The 23040-nt window shown below is 52.3% G+C and overlaps 1 protein-coding gene across 1 annotated transcript in view; it reads right to left on the reverse strand.

Annotated features, from left to right (window-relative positions):
- Positions 1–4792: 4792 nt before the first annotated feature.
- Positions 4793–23040, reverse strand: part of VWA3A (von Willebrand factor A domain containing 3A) — a gene marked incomplete at both ends in the record, with an annotated part of 56451 nt that continues 38203 nt past the window's right edge. Inside the window, 13 exons of the mRNA XM_080703927.1 lie at positions 4793–4972; positions 5819–5855; positions 6026–6123; positions 8427–8550; positions 9870–10021; positions 10366–10510; positions 11468–11612; positions 16229–16337; positions 17946–18083; positions 19271–19374; positions 19934–20038; positions 21386–21476; positions 21874–22026. Of these exons, the coding sequence (XP_080560053.1) occupies positions 4793–4972; positions 5819–5855; positions 6026–6123; positions 8427–8550; positions 9870–10021; positions 10366–10510; positions 11468–11612; positions 16229–16337; positions 17946–18083; positions 19271–19374; positions 19934–20038; positions 21386–21476; positions 21874–22026 (1581 nt within the window). The remainder of the gene's footprint in view (positions 4973–5818; positions 5856–6025; positions 6124–8426; positions 8551–9869; positions 10022–10365; positions 10511–11467; positions 11613–16228; positions 16338–17945; positions 18084–19270; positions 19375–19933; positions 20039–21385; positions 21477–21873; positions 22027–23040) is intronic.

The raw sequence follows: 23040 nt of genomic DNA on the forward strand, positions 1-23040 counted from the left end.
AAGAGAAGAAAGGATGTTTGAGAGTTATCTCAAGCCAAACAGATTATTAGTCTCCAGGACTGAGAGGCACTCCGTGTGGGATCAGAGCACCTCAGAGTTCCCCATGGACCTTCCTTCTTTTCTTTTCTTTTTCCCCGTGGACTGGAGATTGAACTCAGGAACATTCTACCTCCAAACCACCACCCCCCCAGCCCTATTTTATTTTTTGTTTTGAGACAGGATCTTGCTAGGTTGCTGAGGCTGGCCTTGAGCCTGTGATCCTCTTGTCTCAGCCTCCAAAGCTGGGGTCACAGGTGTGTGTCAGAACTGCAAGAACTTCCAGGGCAGCTGCTCCCTCCCATAAATAAAGCCAAAGAGGGTGACCACACCTTGGGTTTTATAGCCATACCGCATGGCCGATATTTATATCAAGCATTCCTGACCTCCTATCAGTTCTTTAAAATCTCACTTTCCATGTAGGAAAGACATATCCAATCATGGAACTGGCGGTTCCCCGTCAGGGGAGCCTCATCAGATTGGGAAGAAAGTGCTTTCTGAGCGGGGAGATGAAGAGGTGGGGAGATGGGGGCAGGAGGTGAGGAGGAGGAAGAGGAGACAGAGAGAGATCCACGGGGGGATCCCCAAAGGGCTCGCCATCCTGGAAACGTCTACATGCCTCTGGTGCTGCGCCCTCCCCTGACCTGTCACCTGGCAGCTCTGGCTCCCAGGCCCCAGTGGTACAGGTGGCTGAGCCACAGAGGCTGCCCAGGCGGCAGCGCCCAGCCTCCTGCCCCATCCGAGGAGGCTCAGCCAGAGGCCAGGCGGTGAGCACTGTTATGGAAGCATGACTACAGGCCTACTGTGCACATACAGACCGGTAAGTCTCTGCCCTGTATGGCACACAGTTGTCTGAACACAAGAGCAGGTGTTTGTTGAGTGACTGATGAGCGTCGCAGTTGTGCTGGAGATGGCCACAGGGCAGGGACTGACGGCTACAGGCACTGTATCTTCCTAGCCGCCTCCATCACTGTCATTCTTGGTACAAGCACACACATTCATGAGTTTAATGGAGGGGTGGGCAGGGACATCCTGAATCGGGATGATGTCAGAGGATGGGCCTAATTCTCCTACTGGGAGGGAGAATGGAGCCCTCGTCTGCCCAGACTCAAAGGACCCTGTTCTTGGGAAAGCCCTGTGGGACCAGAGCTCTGCTACCTTAAGGAAGTGCTCTTGTGGCAAAGGCTGGGACCCATCTCCTGGCTGTAACCTTGGGTCCTTAGATCCGCCCTGTATCTCAGTATCCACAGCTGACGCATGGGCCAGGTCACCCACGTTGCTCTATTCCCCAGGACAGTTCTGCCCACCAGTGCCAAGCGCTTGGCAAAGCACGGGTGCATGGTGCACCCGACTTTTGTCCCCAGCACCCCATCAGCACCTCTCTCCGAGGCGCGAGTACCTGACTGCTGAGGGAAGAAGCCACACCGGCGTCGGTGCGAGGGAGGGCTGTGGTGGGGCAGGGCAGCCCCGGGCTTGGCCGCAGCCAGTCTTCCTGGCACTTCCCAGGGAAGTGGAGGCTGCCGTTCCCACCACCCAGAGGTGGAATATTAGGGAGCCCTGATGGAGCTACAGTAAGTGGCTCAGCTCGTATCCAGGTCCACGGGGACCCCAAAGTGGGGTTTGGTAGGAGGCGCTGGGAGCGTGTGGGACCCACCCCGGGCGCCTGCTCCCGTGACTGGAAGCAGCGGGCGCCCCCCAGGCCGAGGGCAGCAGGGAGCCGGACCCCTCCCTCCTTCCTCTCTCCCTCGCCCATCCCAGCCCGCCCCGCATCCCCGGCCCAGCCAGGATGCGCTCACCTGGCCCGCGCTCCGCAGCGCTGCGCGCTCCTCAAAGATCTCCGCACCAGCCCGGGGCGCCGGGCCACACCTGAAGGGAAGGGGCGGGCCTGGGCGGGACCAGCCCGCCCGCGCCTCCCTCACTCCGCCTCCGCCGGACACCTGCGCTTTCCGCGGGGAGAAGGGGAGGCGCGGAGAGGGCGCCCAGGCGTGTCCGCGTGGCTCAGAACCCCAAGAAAGAGGGCTGCCCCACCTGCCCGCACACTTGCCCTCGTGCCCGCCTTTGCTCCTTCCTCTCTTCCATCGGCGCCTCGGCCCACCAGTTCTTCCAACCATCCAGCCTCCCGCTCAACTTTTACTAATCTTTTTTGTCCATCCATCCATCTGTTCATCTGTCTGTCTTTGCATCTGTCCATTCAGACTTCCACCCATTCATCCATCCATCCTTCGTGTGTGTGCGTGTGTGCGCGTGCGTGTGTGTGTGTGTGTGTGTGTGTGTGTGTGTGTGGTGTTGGGGACGGAACCCAGGGATATTCTACTTCCGAGCTACACCCCCAAACCAATTTTTTATTCTTTATTTTGAAACAGGGTCTCAATGACTTGCAGAGGACCTCACTAAGTAGCTGAGGCTGGCTGCAAACCGCGATCCTCCTGTCTCAGCCTCCCGAACGCTGGGATCACAAGCGTGTGCCACCACGCCCAGCTTCATCCCCAGTCTTTTCCCAGCCAACCTTCCACCTTTCCATCCAGCTTTCATTCCGCCCCTCCTCCTACTTCCCTACCATCCCATCTTCCACTCCGCCCGCCCACCCACCTGTCCAGCCAAACTTCCATCTGTACAAGTCATTCCCTACATCTTTCTTCCCTTTCTTTCTTTCTACTCATCCAGCCACCCTTCCTTTCTTGCATTCTTCCCCCTGGCTTTTTTTTTTTTTTTTTTGGGTGGGGGGAGGTACTGGGGATTGAACCCAGAAGCATTGGACTACTGAGCTACACTCCCAGCCCTTTTCTATTTTTTCATTTGGAAACAGGGTCTCACTAAGTTGCAGAGGCTGGCCTTGAACTTGTAATCCTATCTAGGCCTCCCAAGTACTGGGACTACAGGTCCACTGTGCCCAGCACTATCATTCTGCCTTTAATGGATGCTGTCCCCTGTCCTGGGGACCCAGGTGGTTCCACCATCCTACCCTGGAAAACTCTTATTTGAATGGCAGTAGCAGAGGGGCAGGCAGTGCCCAAGAGCCCACACAGCTGCCATAATGGTCACAGGGCAGAGAGCAGGTCAGAACAAGACTGGTCACTTTGTTTTGAAGAGGACCCCTGACCCCCCATATGAACATGCGCCACGGGCAGAGGTCTGGGGAGAAGGGCAGCGCCTGGGCCGGCTCGTGCTGTGCACCACGGGGCAAGGTGCCTTGTTTAATCCTCACAGCTCTGTTCTAGTGCAGCTTTAGAGACAAACAGGTTTAGAAAAGGGGCTCATCGTGTGGTGAGTATGGGCCGCGGGGTGTTTAAATCTTAGTTTTAGCTGGGTGTAGGGGTGCCCACTTGTAATCCCAGTACTTGGGAAGCTGAGACAGGAGGACTGCAGGCTTGAAGCCAGCCGCAGCAGCTTAGCGAGGCCCTGTTTTCCAAATAAATAATAAAAAAAATCCCTCTGCGGGGGGTAGCTCAGATGTAGAATGCCCCTGGGTTCAATCTCCAGTACCATCAGTCAATCAATCAATCCATCTTGGCTTTGCCAGTTTTTGCATGTCTTTGTGTAGCTACAAGACTTAGTTTCCTCACGCACAAACTGGAAATGTGAATGTGGCTTGCTTGGGAGAGTGTATGCAAAATGCTGGCACGGCGCCGTCCAGTTGGTGCTCAGCCGATGGCCGCTGCTGTCATTATACGGGAGAATGGATTCAAGCCCGGCTCCTCTGCTTAATCACTTCTCTGGTCCATCTGTCCACTCACAAAGACCAGCCTCTTCCTCTCCCAGCAGCAGAAGGCCCAGAGAACTCCTATTCCCTAGTGCCAGCTACTGGTGGTGTCTTGCAAGGAGGAGCATTGCTTACAACTGTCCTGTGGTACACTGTCCTGCCTCCCACAAGATCCACAGGCTGAGGCCCCGCCCCCACACTTCAAAACTGATTTTATTTGAAAATAGACTCACTGCCAATGTAATTAGTTAAGATGAGCTCAAGCCAGGTACGGTGGTGCACACTTGTAATCCCAGTAGTTGGGAGGCTGAGACAGGAGGATTGCAGGTTCACAGCCAGCCTCAGCAACTTAAGGAAGCCCTCCACAACTTAGTGAGACCCTGTTTTAAAATAAAACGGGGCTGGGGATGTAGCTTGGCAGTAGAATGTCCCTGGCTCAATCTTCAGTATCACATAAATAAATAAATAAATAAATAAATAAATAGTAAAAATGAAAATGTAAGCCTGGCATGTGGCGCACGCTTGTAATTCCAGCATTTGGGAGGCCAAGACAGGATTGCGGATGAAGGACAGCCTCAGCTACTTAGGCCCTTTGCAACTCAGTGAGACTGTTTCAAAATAAAGAATAATAAAATAGGACTGGGGTTGTAGTTTGGAGGCAGAATTCCCCTGGGTTCCACCCCCACTACTGCCAAAAATAAATAAAACATATACATACACATATCAGTGATGACTTGAATGGCTGAGGTCTGGCTGAGGGCATAGCTCAGTGGTAGAGTGCTTGCGTACTATGTGAGAGGCTCTGGGTTAGATCCCCAGCACTGCCCCAAACCAAACCAAAACACACACACACACACAAAGGAAAAAAAAAAAACAGTTAAAGTCACTGTGACCCTATTAATAAAATAAAAGCAATTTTTTTTAATTTTAGAAAATGACTCCAAGTGACATGACATTTCACACGTGCACAGTGGGGCTAGGCTCAGAGACCCAGCCCGGTTGTCCCAGGCTTGGGCACAGCTGGAGGGTGTTGCAGAGCGGCCTCCTGCCCAGCGTTCAGCGTGGCGGAGCAGGGTGGGTGGTGGCGAGGCTCCCTCGTTGCTTCTTCCCGGGGATGGGCCGCGGTGGATCTGGACTGGGGTGGAGGCAGCGCAGGGCAGCCCCGGGACAAACAGCCTCATCTGGCTGGTTTTGGAGCTGGGCTCCCACGCTCTGCCTGTCGCAGGCTCTGGGGACCTGTGGTGTCAGCACACCAGCCTCATCCCGAGGGAGCCGTGGTCAAGGGGAAGACCTAGTTTCTCCATCGAGGAATTAGGACTTGCAGCGCTAAGTGGGGCCAGAGGCAGGGTGGTCAGGATGCTACAAGAGGCGGGCGGGAATCTTCCAATGGCTTGGAGGGCCCCACTCTAGGGGTCCCCGGCGATGTCTTCACAGCGGAGCTGCCATCACACAAACCGAGCCTTGCTGGATGGGCAGGAGTTGCCAGGTAGAAGGAGGCAAGGACTTCCTAGGCCTGGCGCTGGAGATCAGGCTTCCCCATGGCTGCGATGTCAGGTGTGTGGGGGACAGGGCAGGCGGGTGAGGGTAGACCCAGGGGTGGCCCCCACAGAAAGGAGCCCTCCCTTCCCCAGCTTCCAGCTGCTCTGTGGCACAGCTTTCTCCTTACCCTGTCCTCAGGGCTGGGAGTGGTTCTCCACGGGAAGACCTTTCTGATTATAGAAATTGCTATTTCTTTTCTTTTCTTTTTTCAGTACTGGGGATGGAACCCAGGGGCATTCTACTTCTGAACTACACCCCCAGCCCTATTTTAATTATTCTTTATTTTGAAACAGGATCGCACTAAGTTGCAAAGGGCCTCACTAAGTAGCTGAGGCTGTCCTTGACCTGTGATCCTCCTGTCTCAGCCTCTGGAATGCTGGGATTACAAGCGTGCGCCACGACCGCCTGGTTTAGAAATCGCTATTTCTGATCCTTCCCCATGGTTACAACTCTTTACAAAACTGGCCTACTGCCAGGCCTTTAGGGGGCGCTCACCAGGGGGAGCCCCACTTACCTGGGATCACTGCTCTAACAAACAGCCACCTTCTGTTCTGTGCTGCTTTTCTTCTGGAGTTGGGATCTGGTAGGCAGGAGATGAAGGGAGATGGTTCGTTGGTGCCCAGATCTCTGGGCCTGGTGCAGAGAAGCAGGGTGGAGGTCTTACAGCTCGGTGCTGTGAGCAGGGGATGGGGCCCAGGGTCGGGACGGCTGGACCATGCAGCAGGCCGAGGAGCCACAGGAAGGGCCTACCTGAGGGCCTGGGCTTGCCGCAGGAAGCTTCTGGCCTTGGTGATCTCCTGGGCCAGTCTCCTCAAGTCATCGCCTTCAAATGCTGGCAATTCAGGATCCTTGGGAAGGAGAAGTGTGTGAAGCTGGATCCATTAAATGACTCGATGGGACCTGAGAATCCCAACTCTCAGAGGTTTAAAGCAAAGCCAATGCAGCCTCCCACTCAGGAAAGCCTGTGGGCCTCAGCTTGCATGCACGCCTCCAGGAACCGGAAGCTTCTCACCTATCTCGGCCCTCACTCTGCACAGGGGTACTTTGAAATATGATGTCTGTGAGTCAGTGTAGGGAGGGGGCGGTGGCAAACCAAGAGGGTCTCTGGACTTCAGTGAAGTGGGCACCTCTCTGGGCCCAGAGGATAGAAATGGTGCATACGCCTCATCTCACTGCTAGTCAGTCAGGGAAATCTCTTTAGCCCTTTCTCCTCATTAAAAGAGCTTCACAGGCATGCTAAAAAAAAAAAAAAAAAAAAGTTGCCGGGCGTGGTGGCGCACACTTGTAATCCCAGCATTCGGGAGGCTGAGACCTGGAGGATCGCAGTTCGCAGACAGCCTCAGCTACTTAGTGAGGCCCTCTGCAACTCAGTGAGACCCGGTTTCAAAATAAAGAATAAAAAATAGGGCTGGGGGTGTAGCTCGGAGGTCGAATGCCCATGGGTTCCATCTCCAGTATCACACACACAAAAAAAAGTTAACTCCTGAAATTACAGATCCTAGTCTTAGGAATGTTTTTTTTTTGTTGTTGTTGTTTGTTTGTTTTTACAATTAACAGGCTCTAAGAACGAGATCAAGTAGTCTCTTGCTGGCAGGAGTGGCTGCACGCTCTTGCTCTGCTTGCTCAAACCCTCCATAGAACCTGATGGGGCAGGTCTTCAAGGACCTGGGCGACACTGCCCGCTACCTCCCTGTGCAGCGACAACGCCCTGGTGAAAATCCAGTACATTTACCCTCAGTTGCATCTGTCGGGTTTGTCCGTGGAAGAATCATGTGGATGGAAGACTTGGGTGCAGCAACCCCAGACTTCAGAGATCAATGCGCATCCTGAGACACTAACCCTAACCTCTGGAAGAAGATCTAGACTCCTGGCTGGCTGGCTTACCTGAGCACCTGTTGCCCTAGAAATGTTGTCAGCAACAACATGGCATTCTGTAGGTGGTTTATTATTATTATTTTTATTTTGGTGGTACTGGGGTTCCTGGAAGCCCTTCTACCTCCGGGCTACACTCCCAGACCTATTTTTTTTTTTGGAAACAGGGTCTCTTAAGCCAGCGCGATCCTCCTGTCTCTGCCTCCCAAGCGCGGGGATTACAAGCGTGCGCCACCACGCCCGGTCTGTAGGTGGTTTAAATATGCTTGTTTGTCTATCAGATCAGAGCAGGACCCTCGGAACCTGTGATTTCACTACGTTTAACACTTGGTACATAATCTACGATTTGACTAGATCTGTTACTTAGCAGATGAGCTGAATGTGTCTCGATGAATTGGAATCTGGAAGACAAGTCCATGGGATTTATTTATTTGTGGTACTAGGGATGGAACCCAGGGGCCTTCTACCTCTGGGCTACACTCCCAGACCTATTTTATATTTTATTTGGAAACAGGGTCTCTTAAGCCAGCTGAGGCTGGCTTTGAACCTGCGCGATCCTGCTGTCTTAGCCTCCCAAGCGCGGTGATTATTAGCATGCACCACCACGCCCGGCTGATCCATGGGAATTAAAGCATGGAAGTTATGAACAGGCGTCGTGGGCTCCAGCTCCACCCCTGCTTGACTTAGGTGTATTTTTCCACCTCACTAAGCATGTTTGCTTATCTAAGTGGGTAGAATACAGTCAAAAGGATTCAAAGAGCTGGGCATAGTATCGCAGGCTTGTAATCCCAGTACTTGGGAGGCTGAGACAGGAGGATCATAGACTCTCGAGGACAGTCTCAGCAAATAGTGAGGCTCTCGTCAACCTAGTGAGACCCTGTTTCCAAATAAAAATAAAATAGGGATAGGGGTGTAGCTCAGAGGTAACTTCCCCTGGGTTCAATCCCCACTGCCACACACACACACACACACACACACACACACTCACACACACACACACACACACACACACAGAAAAGATTCAGAGGTAATCTATATGAAGCAACAGATGTGCACATAAGTGTTCAACTAATACAGACTGCTCTATTATTAACCATCCCCAAATCCTGCTTCTTTTACAACCTTGAGGGGAGTCTACTTAAAAAGAGAACTGAAGGGTAATACAGTCTTTTTAGTTAACATTTATCTCACAAGAGAAGCAGGGGCCTCGGAAGGAACCCTCTGTGGGCATTTGATGGGACTGTTTCAGCAGACCTTCCACACAGCGCTGGCCGCTTACCGCCTCCTCGATGAAGCCTCTGGTGAGCAGGCCCTGGATCCTGAGCAGCGCATCTTCACCAACAGGGCAGTGATAGCGGCCCCCTGTGAGGGAGGCCAGCCTCCTCAGGAACTCAACGGCGGCTCTGTGGGAGGGAGGAACAGAGGCCGGGGCTCGCAGAGGCTGGGAGGCCAGCGGAGCCCTGGCCTGTGGGGAGCTTAGGTCCGTGGGGCTTAATGGAAAGCGGCATGGCAATGGGCCCGGGCTTGAGCCTCTGGGACCGCTGTCAGCATCACCAAGGACACTTTCCCTGCCAGTTTATGGATGGCCATTGAGACTACGGCTGCCTAAGTGAAGGAGAGTCACTGTGTCAGGGTCACCGTTTACCCTGTGCTCTCCAGAAGCACATGCCAGCACATTCTGGCCCCTCCTCCTTTATTGGACCTCTTTCCCATACCTACTGTGTGTCAGGCTTGTAGGGATACAGTGTGACCTATATGGAGCCCATAGTTTGTTTATTGTGGTACCGAGGATGGAACCCAGGGGCATTCTACCTCCAAGCTGCATCCCCAACCCTATTTTTAATTTTTATTCTTTATTTTGAAACTGGGTCTCACTGAGTTGCAAAGGGCCTCACTAAGTAGCTGAGGCTGTCTGTGAACTGCGATCCTCTTGTCTCAGCCTCCCAAGTGCTGGGATTACAAGCGTGCGCCACCACACCTGGCTGGAGCTCATGGTTTAAACACAGAAAAATATGTTCCTAAGTAAGTAGTTTTGCTAACAACAGATCTGATGTGTTTGTTTGCTTTTTCGTGCTGGGGATAGAACCCAGGGCCCCGTATATGAGTTATAAGCCCAGCCTAGAGTTTTCTCCTGAAAGAGCTGAGACCTAACACATGTTTCTATAATGACCATTTATAAAAATAATGGAGCCAGGTATGGCAGTACACACCTGTAATTCCAGTACTTGGGAGGCTGAGGCCGGAGGATTGCAGGTTCAAAGTCAGTCTCAGCAATGTAGTGAGGTCTCAGCAACTTAGTAAGACCCTGTTTCCAAATAAAAAGTAAAATAGGGCTGGGGTTGTAGCTCAGAGGTAGAATGCTCCTGGGTTTAATTTCTAGATACACAAAATAATGGTGCTATGTGAATCTGTGCTATATGAATGTGTTATTTTTCCTCTCCTAGATATTCACAACTGTGTTCCCCAAAAAAGGAGAGAGAAGACAATGTGTATGTGGAAATTGGGGCTCACTGGGCCTGTCTGGGGTGGAGAGGGGGACTCTTGCTCTGTGCTGTAATGTCTGCCTGGGCTCTCTAGAAGAGCAGGACACCCCCTAACCTCTGACTCATAGGTGAAACCCATGTCTAAGGAGGCCCTGGGCTAGGCGAGGAGCTCACACCTCCCCGCTCACACACAGCCCTGGGGAGAGCAGCACACTCAGCCCCGGCTCCCGGCTGCCCACCTGTCCACGCAGCTCAAGGAAATCGTGTGTACTTTGATGTCTCTCTCCTCCTGGAGTCTCTGGACGGCATTTAGAACAAGGCTGCAGCTTGTGTTCGGCTTCCCGTCCGTGAGGAGGTACAACCCTTGCACATCATGAAAACTGAACGCTTTCTGAGAGAGCACGGGAGGGCTGTCAGGGGGAAGGCAAAGACCCACGGCCTGACGGTGGGCCCTGCCGCTCCCCAGGGAAGCATGTCTGGCTGGCTGCCCCTAACTCAACACCAACACTCTCAGTGGAAGCCCGACAGAGGAGGCTGCTAAGGCTTAGGAGGAAGAGCACCGCCTCCGCCCTCACCCGGTCAGCCCCAAGGAAGTCACTTAACGGCCCCTCGGAGCCTCTGTGGCTTCATCTTAAACTGAGAATGAGGAAAGGGAGTGCCACTTCGTAAACCCCAACCAACCACAGGGGCTGGTGCGGCTGTTTTGTGCACGGCGGGGGGCGTGGCGGCACTTGCCAGCAGTGCTTGCAGGACTGAAGTGTTCCCCTGAGCTTGCAGGCGGGTCACCCACTGCATGGCTTCGTGACACGCGGCATCCGTGGTCTGCACCAGAGCCTGCTGCCAGGGCTGCAGGCCTTCTGCGAAGCTGAGCAGGTTAAAACTGGGAGGAGGCAGGGAACAGAGAGGAGAGGCTGGTCAGGCCAGGGCAGTCAGTGTGCGAGCTAGGGAAGCGACCTCCAGGAAGACCCCGACCATGGGCCCTCTGGCCCACAGGAAGTAGGTAGAGAGAAAGTACAACTGCCTGTACTTAAAAATCAAATTCAAACTGGGTGTGGTGTACATGCCTGTAATCCCAGTTCTTGGGAGGCTGAAACAGGAGGATATCAGGTTAGAGGACAGTCTTGTCAACATAGTGAGACTCTAAGCAACCTGGTGAGACCTTGTTTCAACAACAGAAAGTAAATAAATAAGGAAGGGCCGGGCGTGGTGGCACACACTTGTAATCCCAGCGGAGGCCGAGACAGGAGGATCGCGGTTCGCGGACAGCCTCAGCTACTTAGTGAGGCCCTCTGCAACTCAGTGAGACCCTGTTTCAAAATGGGAAATAAAAAATAGGGCTGAGGGTGTAGCTCAGAAGTAGAGTGCCTCTGGGTTCCATTCTCGGTTCTGCAAAAAAAAAAAAAAAAAAAGAGGAAGGGAGTGTAGCTTGCAGGTAGGATGTGTCTGGGTTCAATGCCCAGTATCACAGTGACTGACTAAGTCACTAAATAATGCAAGGTCAAGGTCTAGGGGTGTGGCTCTGCCAGCAGAGCATGTGCTTAGTATGCACGAAGCCCTGGGTTCCTTATCCAGCACTACAAAGGAGAAAAAGTCAAGTTCAGCAGAAAGCCACGGTCAAGGCCCTACGGTGGAAACTTTACGGTGCTTGAAACTGTCCTGGGCTCGATACAAGTTGGAAAGACTTTGTTCTTTTGACAGCAGAACAGAATACAGTTCTCCTTCCTGTTCAGTAAGCTGCTCCTAGAACCCCCAAAGCCTCCAGGTCCACCGGGCCTGAGCGGTGAGCGCGCTTGGCCGGGGGAGCCCTAGGAACCTGCCCCACCCTACCCTGCCCCACCTGTCACAGTGCTTCCGCAGCTGCTCCCACGTCAGCAGGACCAGCTCTGTCTTCACCTGCTGCAGGTGGGGGCCCATGGATCCCGACGTGTCCAGCAGGATGCACACTTTGCTCTCCAAGATGGCGCCGAACAGTCGTCGGCTCCCTGCTCCGGGACCGGTGGGGACAGAGGCCAGGAAGAAGTACATGTATCAAATACAGACTTTTGTATTTTTTATTTTTTTGTAGTAGTGCTGGGGATTGAACCCAAGGGCATTCTACCTCTGAGCTACAACTCCAGTCCTATTTTTAAATTTTTCATTTTTTTATTTAAAAGATTTTTTTTTTTTTTTGATGGTACTGGGGTTCCTGGAAGCCCTTCTACCTCCGGGCTACACTCCCAGACCTATTTTTACATTTTTTTATTTGGAAACAGGGTCTCCTAAGCCAGCGCGCGCGGCTGGCTTCGAACCTGCGCGATCCTCCTGTCTCTGCCTCCCAAGTGCGGGGATTACAAGCGTGCGCCACTACGACCGGCCTTAAAAAGTTTTTATTGGTGTATTATAGTCATACATCTTAATAGGGTACAAGATGGTAGAGGCATACATACACACATCACACAATTAGTCCTTACCCAATTGCGGGCCCCATTCTCTCCCCCTCCCTCCTTCTCATGTAAAGTTTTTATTTTAAAAAAGGGTCTCATTTGCCGGCATGGTGGCGCATGCTTGTAATCCCAGCATTCGGGAGGCTGAGACCAGAGGATCGCGGTTCGCGGACAGCCTCAGCTACTTAGCGAGGCCCTCTGCGACTCAGTGAGACCCTGTTTCAAGTTAAAGAATAAAAAATAGGGCAGGGGGTGTCGCTCAGAGGTCGAATGCCCCTGGGTTCCATCCCCAGACCTGCAAAAAATAAAGTAAAAAAAGGGTCTCACTAAGTTGTAGAGGGCCTCACAAGTTGCTGAGGCTGGCCTCAAACCTTAGCTCCTCCTATTTCAGCCTTTCAAGTACTGGGTTTACACACATGCATCACCACACGGGGCTCAAATTCAAACTCTTGCAAAACCCTCTGATGATGGGCCTCATGTCAGCCCCTGGGAGAGGGCCCTGTGGGGTCACTGGAGGGGTCAATTGTCTAAGGTGGAGCCAGTCAGCAGTCTGGGCTTGGGGAGGTCAGGATTTCAACTCTGGTTTTGTCTGTGATAACTAGGATAAATAATTATTATTATAGGGCTTGAGATACCACATCCCTAAAGTTAAGGATTGGATTAAACAGCGTCACAGTATTATTTGGGGCTAAAAAAGATGTCAGAAAGCGTGTAGTCAGCCAATGGGTTGACAGAAATGAACTGGGCATCCACTCTGTGCACAGCGCAGCGGTCGACAAGAGGCTTGCTACCCTCATGGAGATTACAGTCGGGCAAGGCAGGCAGCTGTTGAACAACTATGGCTCTGCTGAGGTTGTGTCAAAGGAGCATTATGGGAGCTCAGAACGGGGAGAGTGGATGTGGGGCAGGAGCAGAGAAGCCAAGGATGCGCCGCAGGTAGGCAGACCCGGGCAGGTAGGGCGAGCAGCCTGTGAGCAGCTCAGAGGACCGAGAGCAGAGCAGGGCGGCCGAGGAGCAGGGCGGGAGCCCAGAGAGGAACCCAGTGAGGTGAGAGCAGGGAGGCTGTTCCAGGACTGGACTCAGCCCAGGGAAGCCCCAGGGGCTGGAAAGTTGCCCAGGGTCACTTGGCCTGCAGTGGCTGAGCCCAGGTTTGTACCCAGGTCCTCTGATCCTCACTTCCACTAGGCAACCTCTCACCCAGTCCTTTTGGTTCTGCAAAGCTAAACAGAGATGACAGAGGAAAGCCAGACAGGCTGACATGATTCCAGCATCCTGGGCCACGCCTCTGGGACCTCACCAGGGCAGCTCAGGGAACTGACGCCGCTCCCCAGGAAGAGGCGGCTGGACCTGCCTGGGAGTCTCCCAGGACCCTCTGGGTGTCCTCAGGTCAATAGGAGACGAAGGGAAGCGGCCTGAGGCACAGGGGAGCTCCAGGAGGGCATCCAGCAGCCGGGCAGCCCTCCAGGGCCCCAACCACACATGGCCTGTGGCCCCCTTTGGAAGCAGCGTCTACAAGCCCTGCTGGTCTTTACCCCCTGCATCACCCTGCTGCTTCAGCGCTGCCTCTGCCATCGGGCGGAACCTTCCCCGGGGCCACAGCCGGGTCGCACTCCTTCCTCCATTTCCTCGAGAACTCATTTTCCAGAGACGGGGGTTATGGCAAGTGCTGACTTCATCCCTTTCCTTGTATTTAAAATCTGCTGATGGCTTCCCGTTGCTTTTTTTTTTTTTTAATTTATTTGTTGTGGTACTGGGGATGGAACCCAGGGGCTTTCTACCTCCGGGATATACTCCCAGACCTATTTTTATATTTTATTAGAAACAGGGTCTCACTGAGTTGCAAAGGCCTCACTAAGTAGCTGAGGCTGTCTGTGAACCGTGATCCTCTGGTCTCAGCCTCCCAAATGCTGGGATTATAAGCGTGCACCACCATGCCCGGCTCCCATTGTTTTTAATAAATAACAAAAGTCTATGCCCTGGCTGTGTCTCCCGTGGGTGGGCTCCCTGGACCTCACCCGGCCACATTGGCTTCCTTCCTTCCAGTCTTGTGCTCACCATCTCCCCTCCTGCTCAGCACCTCAGCCCAAGCCCGTCTCCCTCTCTCTGCGGTTAACATCTGTGCCACCTTCGGATCTCAGAGACATGTCACCTCCTTGGGGAAGTCTTCCTTGACTCTCCTATCCAGCCCAGTTGCCCGGCCCCACCGAGGACCATGGCCCTCTCTGTCACAGCTGTGTGTATGTGTTTGTTTATTTATTATTATTATTATTATTATTAATAATAATAATTTTTTTGGTGGTACTGGGGTTCCTGGAAGCCCTTTTACCTCTGGGTTACACTCCCAGACCTATTTTATATTTTTGAAGCAGGGTCTCTTACACCAGTGCGACTGGCTTCGAACCTGTGAGATCCTCCTGTCTCCACCTCCCAAGCGCGGGGATTACAAGTGTGCGCCACCACGCCCAGCTCTTATTTATATATTATTTTACTTATTTATTTTTGTGACACTGGGGATTGAACCCAATAGTGTTCTACCTCTGAGCTATACCCTCAGCCCTTTTTTATTCTATTTGTTATTCGTTGTACTGGAGATTGAACCCAGGTACCATTCTACCTCGGAGCTATTTCCCCAGCCCTATTTTATTTCTTATTTTGAAACAGGATTTCACTAAGTTGTGGAGGGCCTCACTAAGTTGCAGAGGCTGGCTGTGAACCTGGGATCCCCCTGTCTCAGCCTCCCAAGCACTGGGATTATGGGCGTGCATCACCACGCCCAGCTTCACAGTTGTTATCGCAGACTTGTCTGTGACCTTTGGCTAAACTTCTCTCTGCCAGCTTGGTGACCAAGTAGGAATATGCTTCCCAACCCTGCCCCCACCCCGTGCCTCACAGCAGAGAAACAACAGTTTTAAGCAGATATATAAGCAAAGCAAGGCCGGGCATGGTGGTGCACGCTTGTAATCCCAGCATTCGGGAGGCTGAGATCTGAGGATCGCGGTTCGCAGACAGCCTCAGCTACTTAGTGAGGCTGTCTACAACTCAGTGAGACCTGGTTTCAAAATAAAGAGTAAAAAATAGGGCAGGGGGTGTAGCTCGGAGGTTGAATGCCCCTGGGTTCCATCCCCAGACCCATTAAAAAAAAAAAAAAAAAAAAGAATAAGCGAAGCATCCCTGGGGACACGCTGGCTATTAGTGCTGGGGCATGTGCCTGAGTGTGAGGTGGGTCTGGTCTTCACACTTCTCCCATGCTTAGTGTGAAGTGGGGATGAGGAGGCACCTGCATCCTCTGCTCCATCCCAGCCTCTCACCTGCTGATACCTCTTCCTAGGGAGCATGTGTAGCAGGTTCTACTGCAGAGGGTTGGACCTAATGACTTTGCACAGGCCCCACGTAGCCCACACAGGGCTGCCTGTGGGATCTCTATATAAGACTACCCCCTTCCTTCCTACAGGGGTCCCTCCAGGTCCAAAAGCCCAACTCCCCTCCTCACAGGTCCTCGCTGTGTGCCGGCCTCCTGGCTGCAGTACTTCAGATGGCTCTTAATTCCCAGCCTCCCTCTGGGCTGTGAGCCTGGCTCTCCTCTGCCCACCCTAGCCATTCACCTCTCCTGGAGGCACCTTGGATCTCTATAAAGAGAAAGAGGCCAGTGGAGCATGGTGGTACATGCCTGGAACCCCACTACTTGGGAGGCTGAAATAGGATGACTGTGGATTTGAGGCCAGCCTCAGCATTAGCAAGACCCTCAGAAACTTAGCAAGACCCTGTTTCAAAATAAAAAAATAAAAAGGATGAGGGGTGTAGGTCAAGGGTAGACTGCCTCTGGGTTCAACCCCAAGTATCAAAGAAGGAGGAGGAAGAGGAGGATGGAGGAGGAGGAGGGGACTTCTCCTTCCTTAGGACACCGCCCATGTCCACCTCAGCGACCAAGTCCCATGGGCCTGGTCAACACTCTGCCAAGCCCTGTAAAGGGCGTTCCTCCATCACGTGCAGGAGGGGAAGGTGGGGCTCTAGGGCCCTGCTCTGCTCTGCCCTCCTGCCACCCGGCCTTGCCTGCCCTCTGAACCAGAACTCACGGTACCTGATGGCCCTCCCGGTTCAATCCCTCACCCAACAGTTTCTGAAGGCCTGGCCCTGGGGTCCCTCGCGCCCGCTCCCCCTGGGCCAGGCCGGCTCACCCGACAGCAGCCACTGCAGCCTCTGCACGTAGCGCCTCATCACCTTCTCCACGCCCGCGATGTACATGTCCATCTCCAGCAGCGTCCACTGAATGTGTTTCACCACGCCCTGCGCAGGCAGGCGACGGCGAGCTATCAGCTGTTGCTTCTCGTTCACATCATCCCAAAAATAGTCTATTCCACCGTGATCCACTGTCCCCCAAACCTCTGTTGAGCACACAGCTTTGTTTAGAACCTCTCGTTTCAGTGGGGCTGGGGTGCACACACCTGTAGTCCTAGCACTTGGGAGGCTGAGACAGGAGGGTTGCAGGTTTGAGGACAGACTCAGCAATGGAGTGAAAATCTCAGCAACCTAGCGAGGGCTTGTTTCAAAACCAAAAAATAAGCCAAGCATGCGGATATACGCTTGTAATCCCACCAGGCTGAGACAGGAGGATCACAGGTTCACCGCCAGCCTCAGCAACTTAGGAGGCCCCCCCCCCACGACTTAGTGAGACCCTGATTCAAAATAAAAATGTAAAAATTTAAAAATAGAAAAGGCTATAGCTCAGAGGCAGAGTGTCCCTAGTTCTATCCCCAGCATCACCCACAAAAAACGAAGCCCTTGTTTCCTTTTCTTTTTTCTTTTCTTTTTTTCCTTTTTCTTTTCTTTTTCTTTCTTTCTTTTTTTTTTTTGTGGTACTGGACATGGAACCCTTCTACCTCTGGGCTACACTCCCAGACCTATTTTATATTTTATTTGGAAACAGGGTCTCTTAAGCCAGAGAGGCTGGCTTCGAACCTGCACGATCCTCCTGTCTCCGCCTCCCAAGCGCGGGGATTACAAGCGTGAGCCACCTGGCCCGGCTTGTTTGCTTTTCTTGAGCTACTAATTTAGGTCCTATGAAGAAGCGGGAGAATTAGGACAATAGTTTTGTGGGAAATGCACTCACTGTAATAATTACAAATCTACTCTTTCACGAGGGGAGAGAAGTCCATACATTTTTTTTGGTGGTACTGGGGTAGAACCCAGGGGCTTTTCTACCTCCGGGCTATACTCCCAGACCTACTTTTTTATACTTTTTGGAAACAGGGTCTCACTAAGTTGCCGAGAGCCTCACGAAGTAGCTGAGGCTGGCTTCCAACCTGTGCGATCCTCCTATCTCAGCCTCCCAAGTGTGTGCCACCACGCCCGGCGAAATCCATATACTTTAAACTGAAGGATGCCCTCGGCTGGAGAGGGGCAGCTTGCTGAAGCCACTCCATGTTCTTAAGTGGATAATTTTGAATCTTGTGGCTATTTTTAGTTCCCTTCATTTTGATAATATGGTATCAAGGGGCAAGAAAAAAATGGATAGATTTTGATTTGTACTAATTGTTTGCGTTTCAATGTCAAAGATATGAAAAACACTATACACAAAGTAGAAAAGAGGGTGGGGGGCCCCTCGCCGCCTGTCACGACCCCTCTCAGCCAGCCACACAGAGTGTCATCAGGACTGGGGTGCTGTGCTCTCTGTGGGAGGGCCTCCACTCTCTCTCCAGGGAGCCCATCTATCTGGCATGTGGTTCACAGGTCTTCTGAGGCCTTGACTTTGCTTCCAACAGGATCCTGTTGGAAGGGCAGTCCCATTTTGAGGGGGGGGCTCCTAGAAGCAGGAAGAGAAGCGGGGGTGCCCCTATCTGCTCCCTGCCATTTGTGGAGTGAAGAAAAAAACCAACAAGGAAAGCTGCGGCTTACATTGATCTCGATGCTGGGGAAGACGCTGCAGTGTGTGTCCGAGGCCGCCCTCCGGGCTGACTTCTGTTGGGTACAGTTGGGACCAATGCACCTGGAGATATCCATCTTCAGTTTTTTCAGCCCATAATTTGCTATCCACTGTAGGATCAGGAAAGAACTGTTATAAAACTTAATGGAGCAACCACCTGCCTCATTACGTCTGAAGTATGTCTCGGGTCTGCAACATAGGATGCCTAGGTCCTCACAGAGCATCCATCACATGCAGGCTCCTCCCCCAGTCCTGGAGGAAGAGATGCACCGGAAATGAGGAATGAGAGACAAAAGCTTTCGAGCACTTAGGAGTCTATTGTCTAGTGAACATTGTGGCTTCTCTAACGCCCGATTTAGGGGAAGCCCTGATTGGTCTGACGTTCCACCTCTAAACCAATTAGGATCATCTCAGTCTCCCTATTACTGTGAGAGATGCCAGAGTGGGCAGGCTTGAAGCACTCTGAGCATGGCATCCAGGATTGGTTCAATCAGAACCAAGCTCAGGAACAGGGCGTGGTGGCATGTGCCTTTAATTCTAGTACTTGAGAGGCCGAGACAGGAGGATCACCAGCATGAGCTGCAGGACACTCGGTAACATTTTTTTTTTTTTTTTTTATGGTGCTGGAGATTGATCCCAGAGGCATTTTATCTTTGAGCTATATCCCCAGTCCTATTTTTTTAAAATATGGAAACAGTTTCACTAAGTTGCTGAGAGCCTCCCTAAATTGTTGAGAGGACATTGAACCTGCAATTCTCCTGTCTCAGCCTCCTGAGTACTGGGATTGCAGTTGTGTGCCATCATGCCTAGTCTGAGACCCTGTTTAGAAAAGAAATGAGGGGTTGGGGGTGTAGCTCAGAGGTAGAATGCCCCTGGGTTCGATCCCTAGCCCCCCCTCCCCCACCAACCCCGCCAAAGATTCATGCTCAGACTTCGAATGAATTGTTGTGGGAAAAAAGATGATCTCCTGGAAATTAACAATAAGAGAGATTTCTGTTGAAACGGAAAGTATTTCACACAAGATACACTTTGATCTTCACATCAACCTTATTCTACAGGCACAATTGTCTTCATTTTACAAACACAGACCCTGAGATGGAGTGTAGCCGGTGGCTTCTGCCAGGCCACTCAGCTTGGAAGAGGCAGCCCCAGATTTTGACTCTAGGTCTCTTTAGCCATGATTCCGTTGCCACGGGGAGGAGGCATGCCTGGCCATTTGCCACCTTTTCCAAGCATGCCCGCCCTCCCCGTGGTCATGGTTGGTAGAAGGAATTGCTGTCTAAAGGGCAATTTATACCTCTCGGCTTGAGCAAACTGCATCCTTTCTGGGCAACTCAATAGAAGAGCTCGTCCTTATCCTCCTTATGTCCCTTCCTTGAGGGTACTTCTTGTACACAAAGCCTAGAGAAGAGGAGCAAGGTCAACCTGCGAGCCCCTCCTCCTACCTCCTCCCGCTGCCCCTCCTTCCTGTCAGGTTCTCCGCCAGTCAAGGCAGGCCTGAGATCCTTAGCTGCGATATCTGGGCAGGTAGAAAGGAAGGCTAGTAGGTGCCCAGGAAGACTGCTCAGAACCTCTCTCATGCAGCAGTGAAAGCCACTGGAAATGGGGAACAAGGGACAAAAGCTATTGAGCACCTCTGAGTCTTTTGTATGAGATGGCACCATGTCAATGGTAGTCCATTGGGCTGGCCTGGGAGAACTCCCTCCATCCCTTTCCCAGTGGGCCTCAGGGCTAAAGAAATTGTTCTTGTTAGCCCCAGAACCACAGGAGATCTCATCCTCAATACTGACTGTTCTCATTCTCTGTGCAGGGTCGACTCTTGGCCTGTCCATTTCCCTGGGCTGGTAGAGGGAAGCCTACTGCAGGGGCACCACAGAAATAGCAGGTCCTGGGGGGCAGTGAGGTTCTCCTTCCTAAGGAGCCAGGGGGCTGTTCAGACCCTGTGTAGCCTCTGACTTACCCAAGTTATTCCCTGTCTCAGTATAGAACAGGGAGAGAGTGGTTTCTGCCGCCCTTGGGTTGGTCTTCCTCCTCCATCCTGTAGTCCTTTCTTTCATGGGCTGGGCTATAGAGAGAGGACATTTGGCCTATTGACTGGGGAAGCCTCATCAGTTCCTGTGATAAAGCTGTGCAGCCTGGCTTAGAGATATCTCAATGTCAGCTGTACTCTACTCCTGGAAGTGGGGCTCCAGATGGCTTCAAGGGATCCCTGTCCCTGTCTTTCATCTGATCAGTAATAGCTAATTTGACCATGATTGAGTCCTGATATTTTCCAGGCATGGTGCTAAGGCTTTGTGTACCCAATGCCACTTCTTCTTCCTGGTCCCCAGGTTACAAATGAGCTACAGGGGCTCTAGAGCGAGTAAGAACTGAGTAAAGGCTCGCCCGAACTCTGCCCCCAGCTGCTCCTCTACATCTTTGACCTTTGAATTAAGACACATGATCTTAGGTTTATGAGCTGAGTACTTTTATAAAAAGAGTAATGGCCCATCACAACCAGCTGGCACATTATGAACCCCTCTGAGCCTAAATTTATCTGTCGGTAAACTAAGAAGCTGATAAACTGGGCACAGTGGTACAGGCCTATAATCCCATTAGCTGGGAGACTAAGACAGAAGGATCGCAGGTTCAAGGCCAGCCTCAGCAACTCATAGAGGCCCTCAGCAACTTAGTGAGACCTTATTTCAAAATAAAAAATAAAAGCTGGGTGTGGTGGCGCACGCTTATAATCCCAGCATTTGGAAGGCTGAGACCTGGAGGATCGCGGTTCGCGGACAGCCTCAGCTACTTAGTGAGGCCCTCTGCAACTCAGACCCGGCTTCAAAATAAAGAATAAAGCCGGGCATGGTGGCGCACGCTTGTAATCCCCGCTCTTGGGAGGCTGAGACAGGAGGATCCCACAGGTTTGAAGCCAGCCTCAGCTACTTAATGAGGCTCTCGGCAACTTAGTGAGACCCTGTTTCCAAATAAAATAGAAAATAGGTCTGGGAGTATAGCCCAGAGGTAGAAAGCCCCTGGGTTCCATCCCCAGTACCACAAAAAAGAAAATAAATAAATAAATAAATAAAAATAAAGAATAAAAAATAGGGCGGGGAATGTAGCTCGGAGGTCAAATGCCCCTGGGTTCCATCCCTAGATCCACAAAAATAAATAAATAAATAAATAAATAAATAAATAAATAAATAAAAAATAAAATAGGGCTGGGGATGTAACTAAGGAGTAGAAGGCTAACTAATACTACAAAACAAAAACGAGAAGCCGATAAAGAACCCACTGTACAGAAGGGGTTGTTTCAGGCTCTCTAGGGGACCGTCTTGTCTAACGGCTGGCGCATGCTCAAGGCAGGATCACTGGTCATCCATTATTGTCATTAACTCCTGTCTCGGCTGAGCCCACCCGCACCAGGCCTCACCTGGGGGGGCGGATGCTCTGGCACTGCGTGAACGCCACCTCAGAGCCTTGGCGGGCAGGCTCTTCTCTCCATCCAGGTCCTCTTTCATGTTCTAGAAAATAGGCCGTCTTCCCCATCAGAGGCCTGTTCTCCATGGTGGGCAGTACCCCAGTCACCCCAACCTCAATTTCCAATCAGGAACTTTTGTACAGAGGGGCCCAAGGGAATAGATTCCTCAGACATGCGTGGTCCATCTTCAGCAATAGATTCAGAGGGGACTCAGGGTCTTGGGCTGAAAAGTGTGTGTGTGTGTGTGTGTGTGTGTGGTATGAGAGAGGACGAGAGAGCATGGTAGGGCAGCTGTGGGGTTTGCCAGAACTTTCTTTACCAGTTTCTGTCCCTCTTTCTATAGACTGGGGTTTCTGGGCCTCCAGCATGACAACCAATCATTTGAGTCACGTCTATGCCCTTGTGGGCACTAGAATGTGGTGACAGTTAAACAGAGTCACCAGGGGCCCCACATGAGCTAAGGGACTCGGGGTGAGCTGTGGTGTGGAGGGCCCGGAGGCTGCCACTGCCCAGCCCCAGCCAGGTGTCCGGACGGATGGCCATGAAAGGCTGTGCTGTGGCCTGAGCTGCCCTGCAGAGGAGCTCAGGAACCACTAAAGGCACAAGAGGAAGACGCTAGGATTCCGGATTTTCTCCCAGGATTTGCAGTCAAGAGAGAGAAGGTGGTGTGTGGGTGCCAGCTCCAAAAGCTTGCTGGAGTTCTTTGAGTGAGGCAACGCCTGGGATGCCCAGAATGCCCGGGAAACGCAGTTCCCATGCTTTCTGGGATGGGTTTCTCGCACTGTAATTATGCTTGGTTCTCGAGGGTCTCCGTGAGCGGCTACCAAGAAGAGTTCCAGGCTTCCTTCCCCTACAGCACTGCTGCTCAGGGTTGGAGTCTTCCTGCTAGAGGCCCCTCTGACTGCTGAGGAGGGCTGGGTATTCTAACAGGGCCATTTGACTGGCGTCAATGGGATGAGGCCCTGGCAGGCACAGGCCCGCCCACAGGCGCCTGCCAGGCCTCTGTTAAGTCGGGCTGCAGCAGCAAGTTACAGGAGACCTAACTCCTCTGCCCCTGGAGACTCTCCAGGATAAGCCATAGGTATAATGACCAGTGACAACTCCAAGAGGCTCTTAGTACTAGGTGAGAGAACAAAGCTGGGATAACTCAGCAGAGTCAAAAGGAGGAGTGAAGAAGCCGGGCACGGTGGTGCACGCCTGTAATCCCAGCACTTGGGAGGCTGAGACAGGAGGGTTGCAGGTTCAAGGCCAGCCTCGGCAGCTTAGCAAGATCTTGTTTCAAAATAAAAAAATAAATAAAGTAGGGGAAGGGGTAGAGCTAAGAAATAGAATGCTCCTGGGTTCAATCCCCGGCATCATCAGAGGAAAAAAAAGGGGGTGGGTGGGTGGGTGGGATGGGGAAGAAGGATGCCAGAGGTGGCCCCAGAGCTGACAAGTAGGTCCCGTCCTGGAGACGAGGTTGGTGGGAGACACCCATTGGACACAGACCCCAAAAGCCCCTGCCCTACCCAGGCTACCATGGTTGCCTGGCCCCAGCCATCTTAAGATCTAGGAAAGACCAGGAGACAATTGGAAACAAAATCCTTTGCGTGTTGTCAGGGAGGGGA

Source organism: Muscardinus avellanarius, assembly GCF_963383645.1.
Source record: "Muscardinus avellanarius genome assembly, chromosome: 10".
NCBI classification, from domain to species: Eukaryota; Metazoa; Chordata; class Mammalia; order Rodentia; family Gliridae; genus Muscardinus; species Muscardinus avellanarius.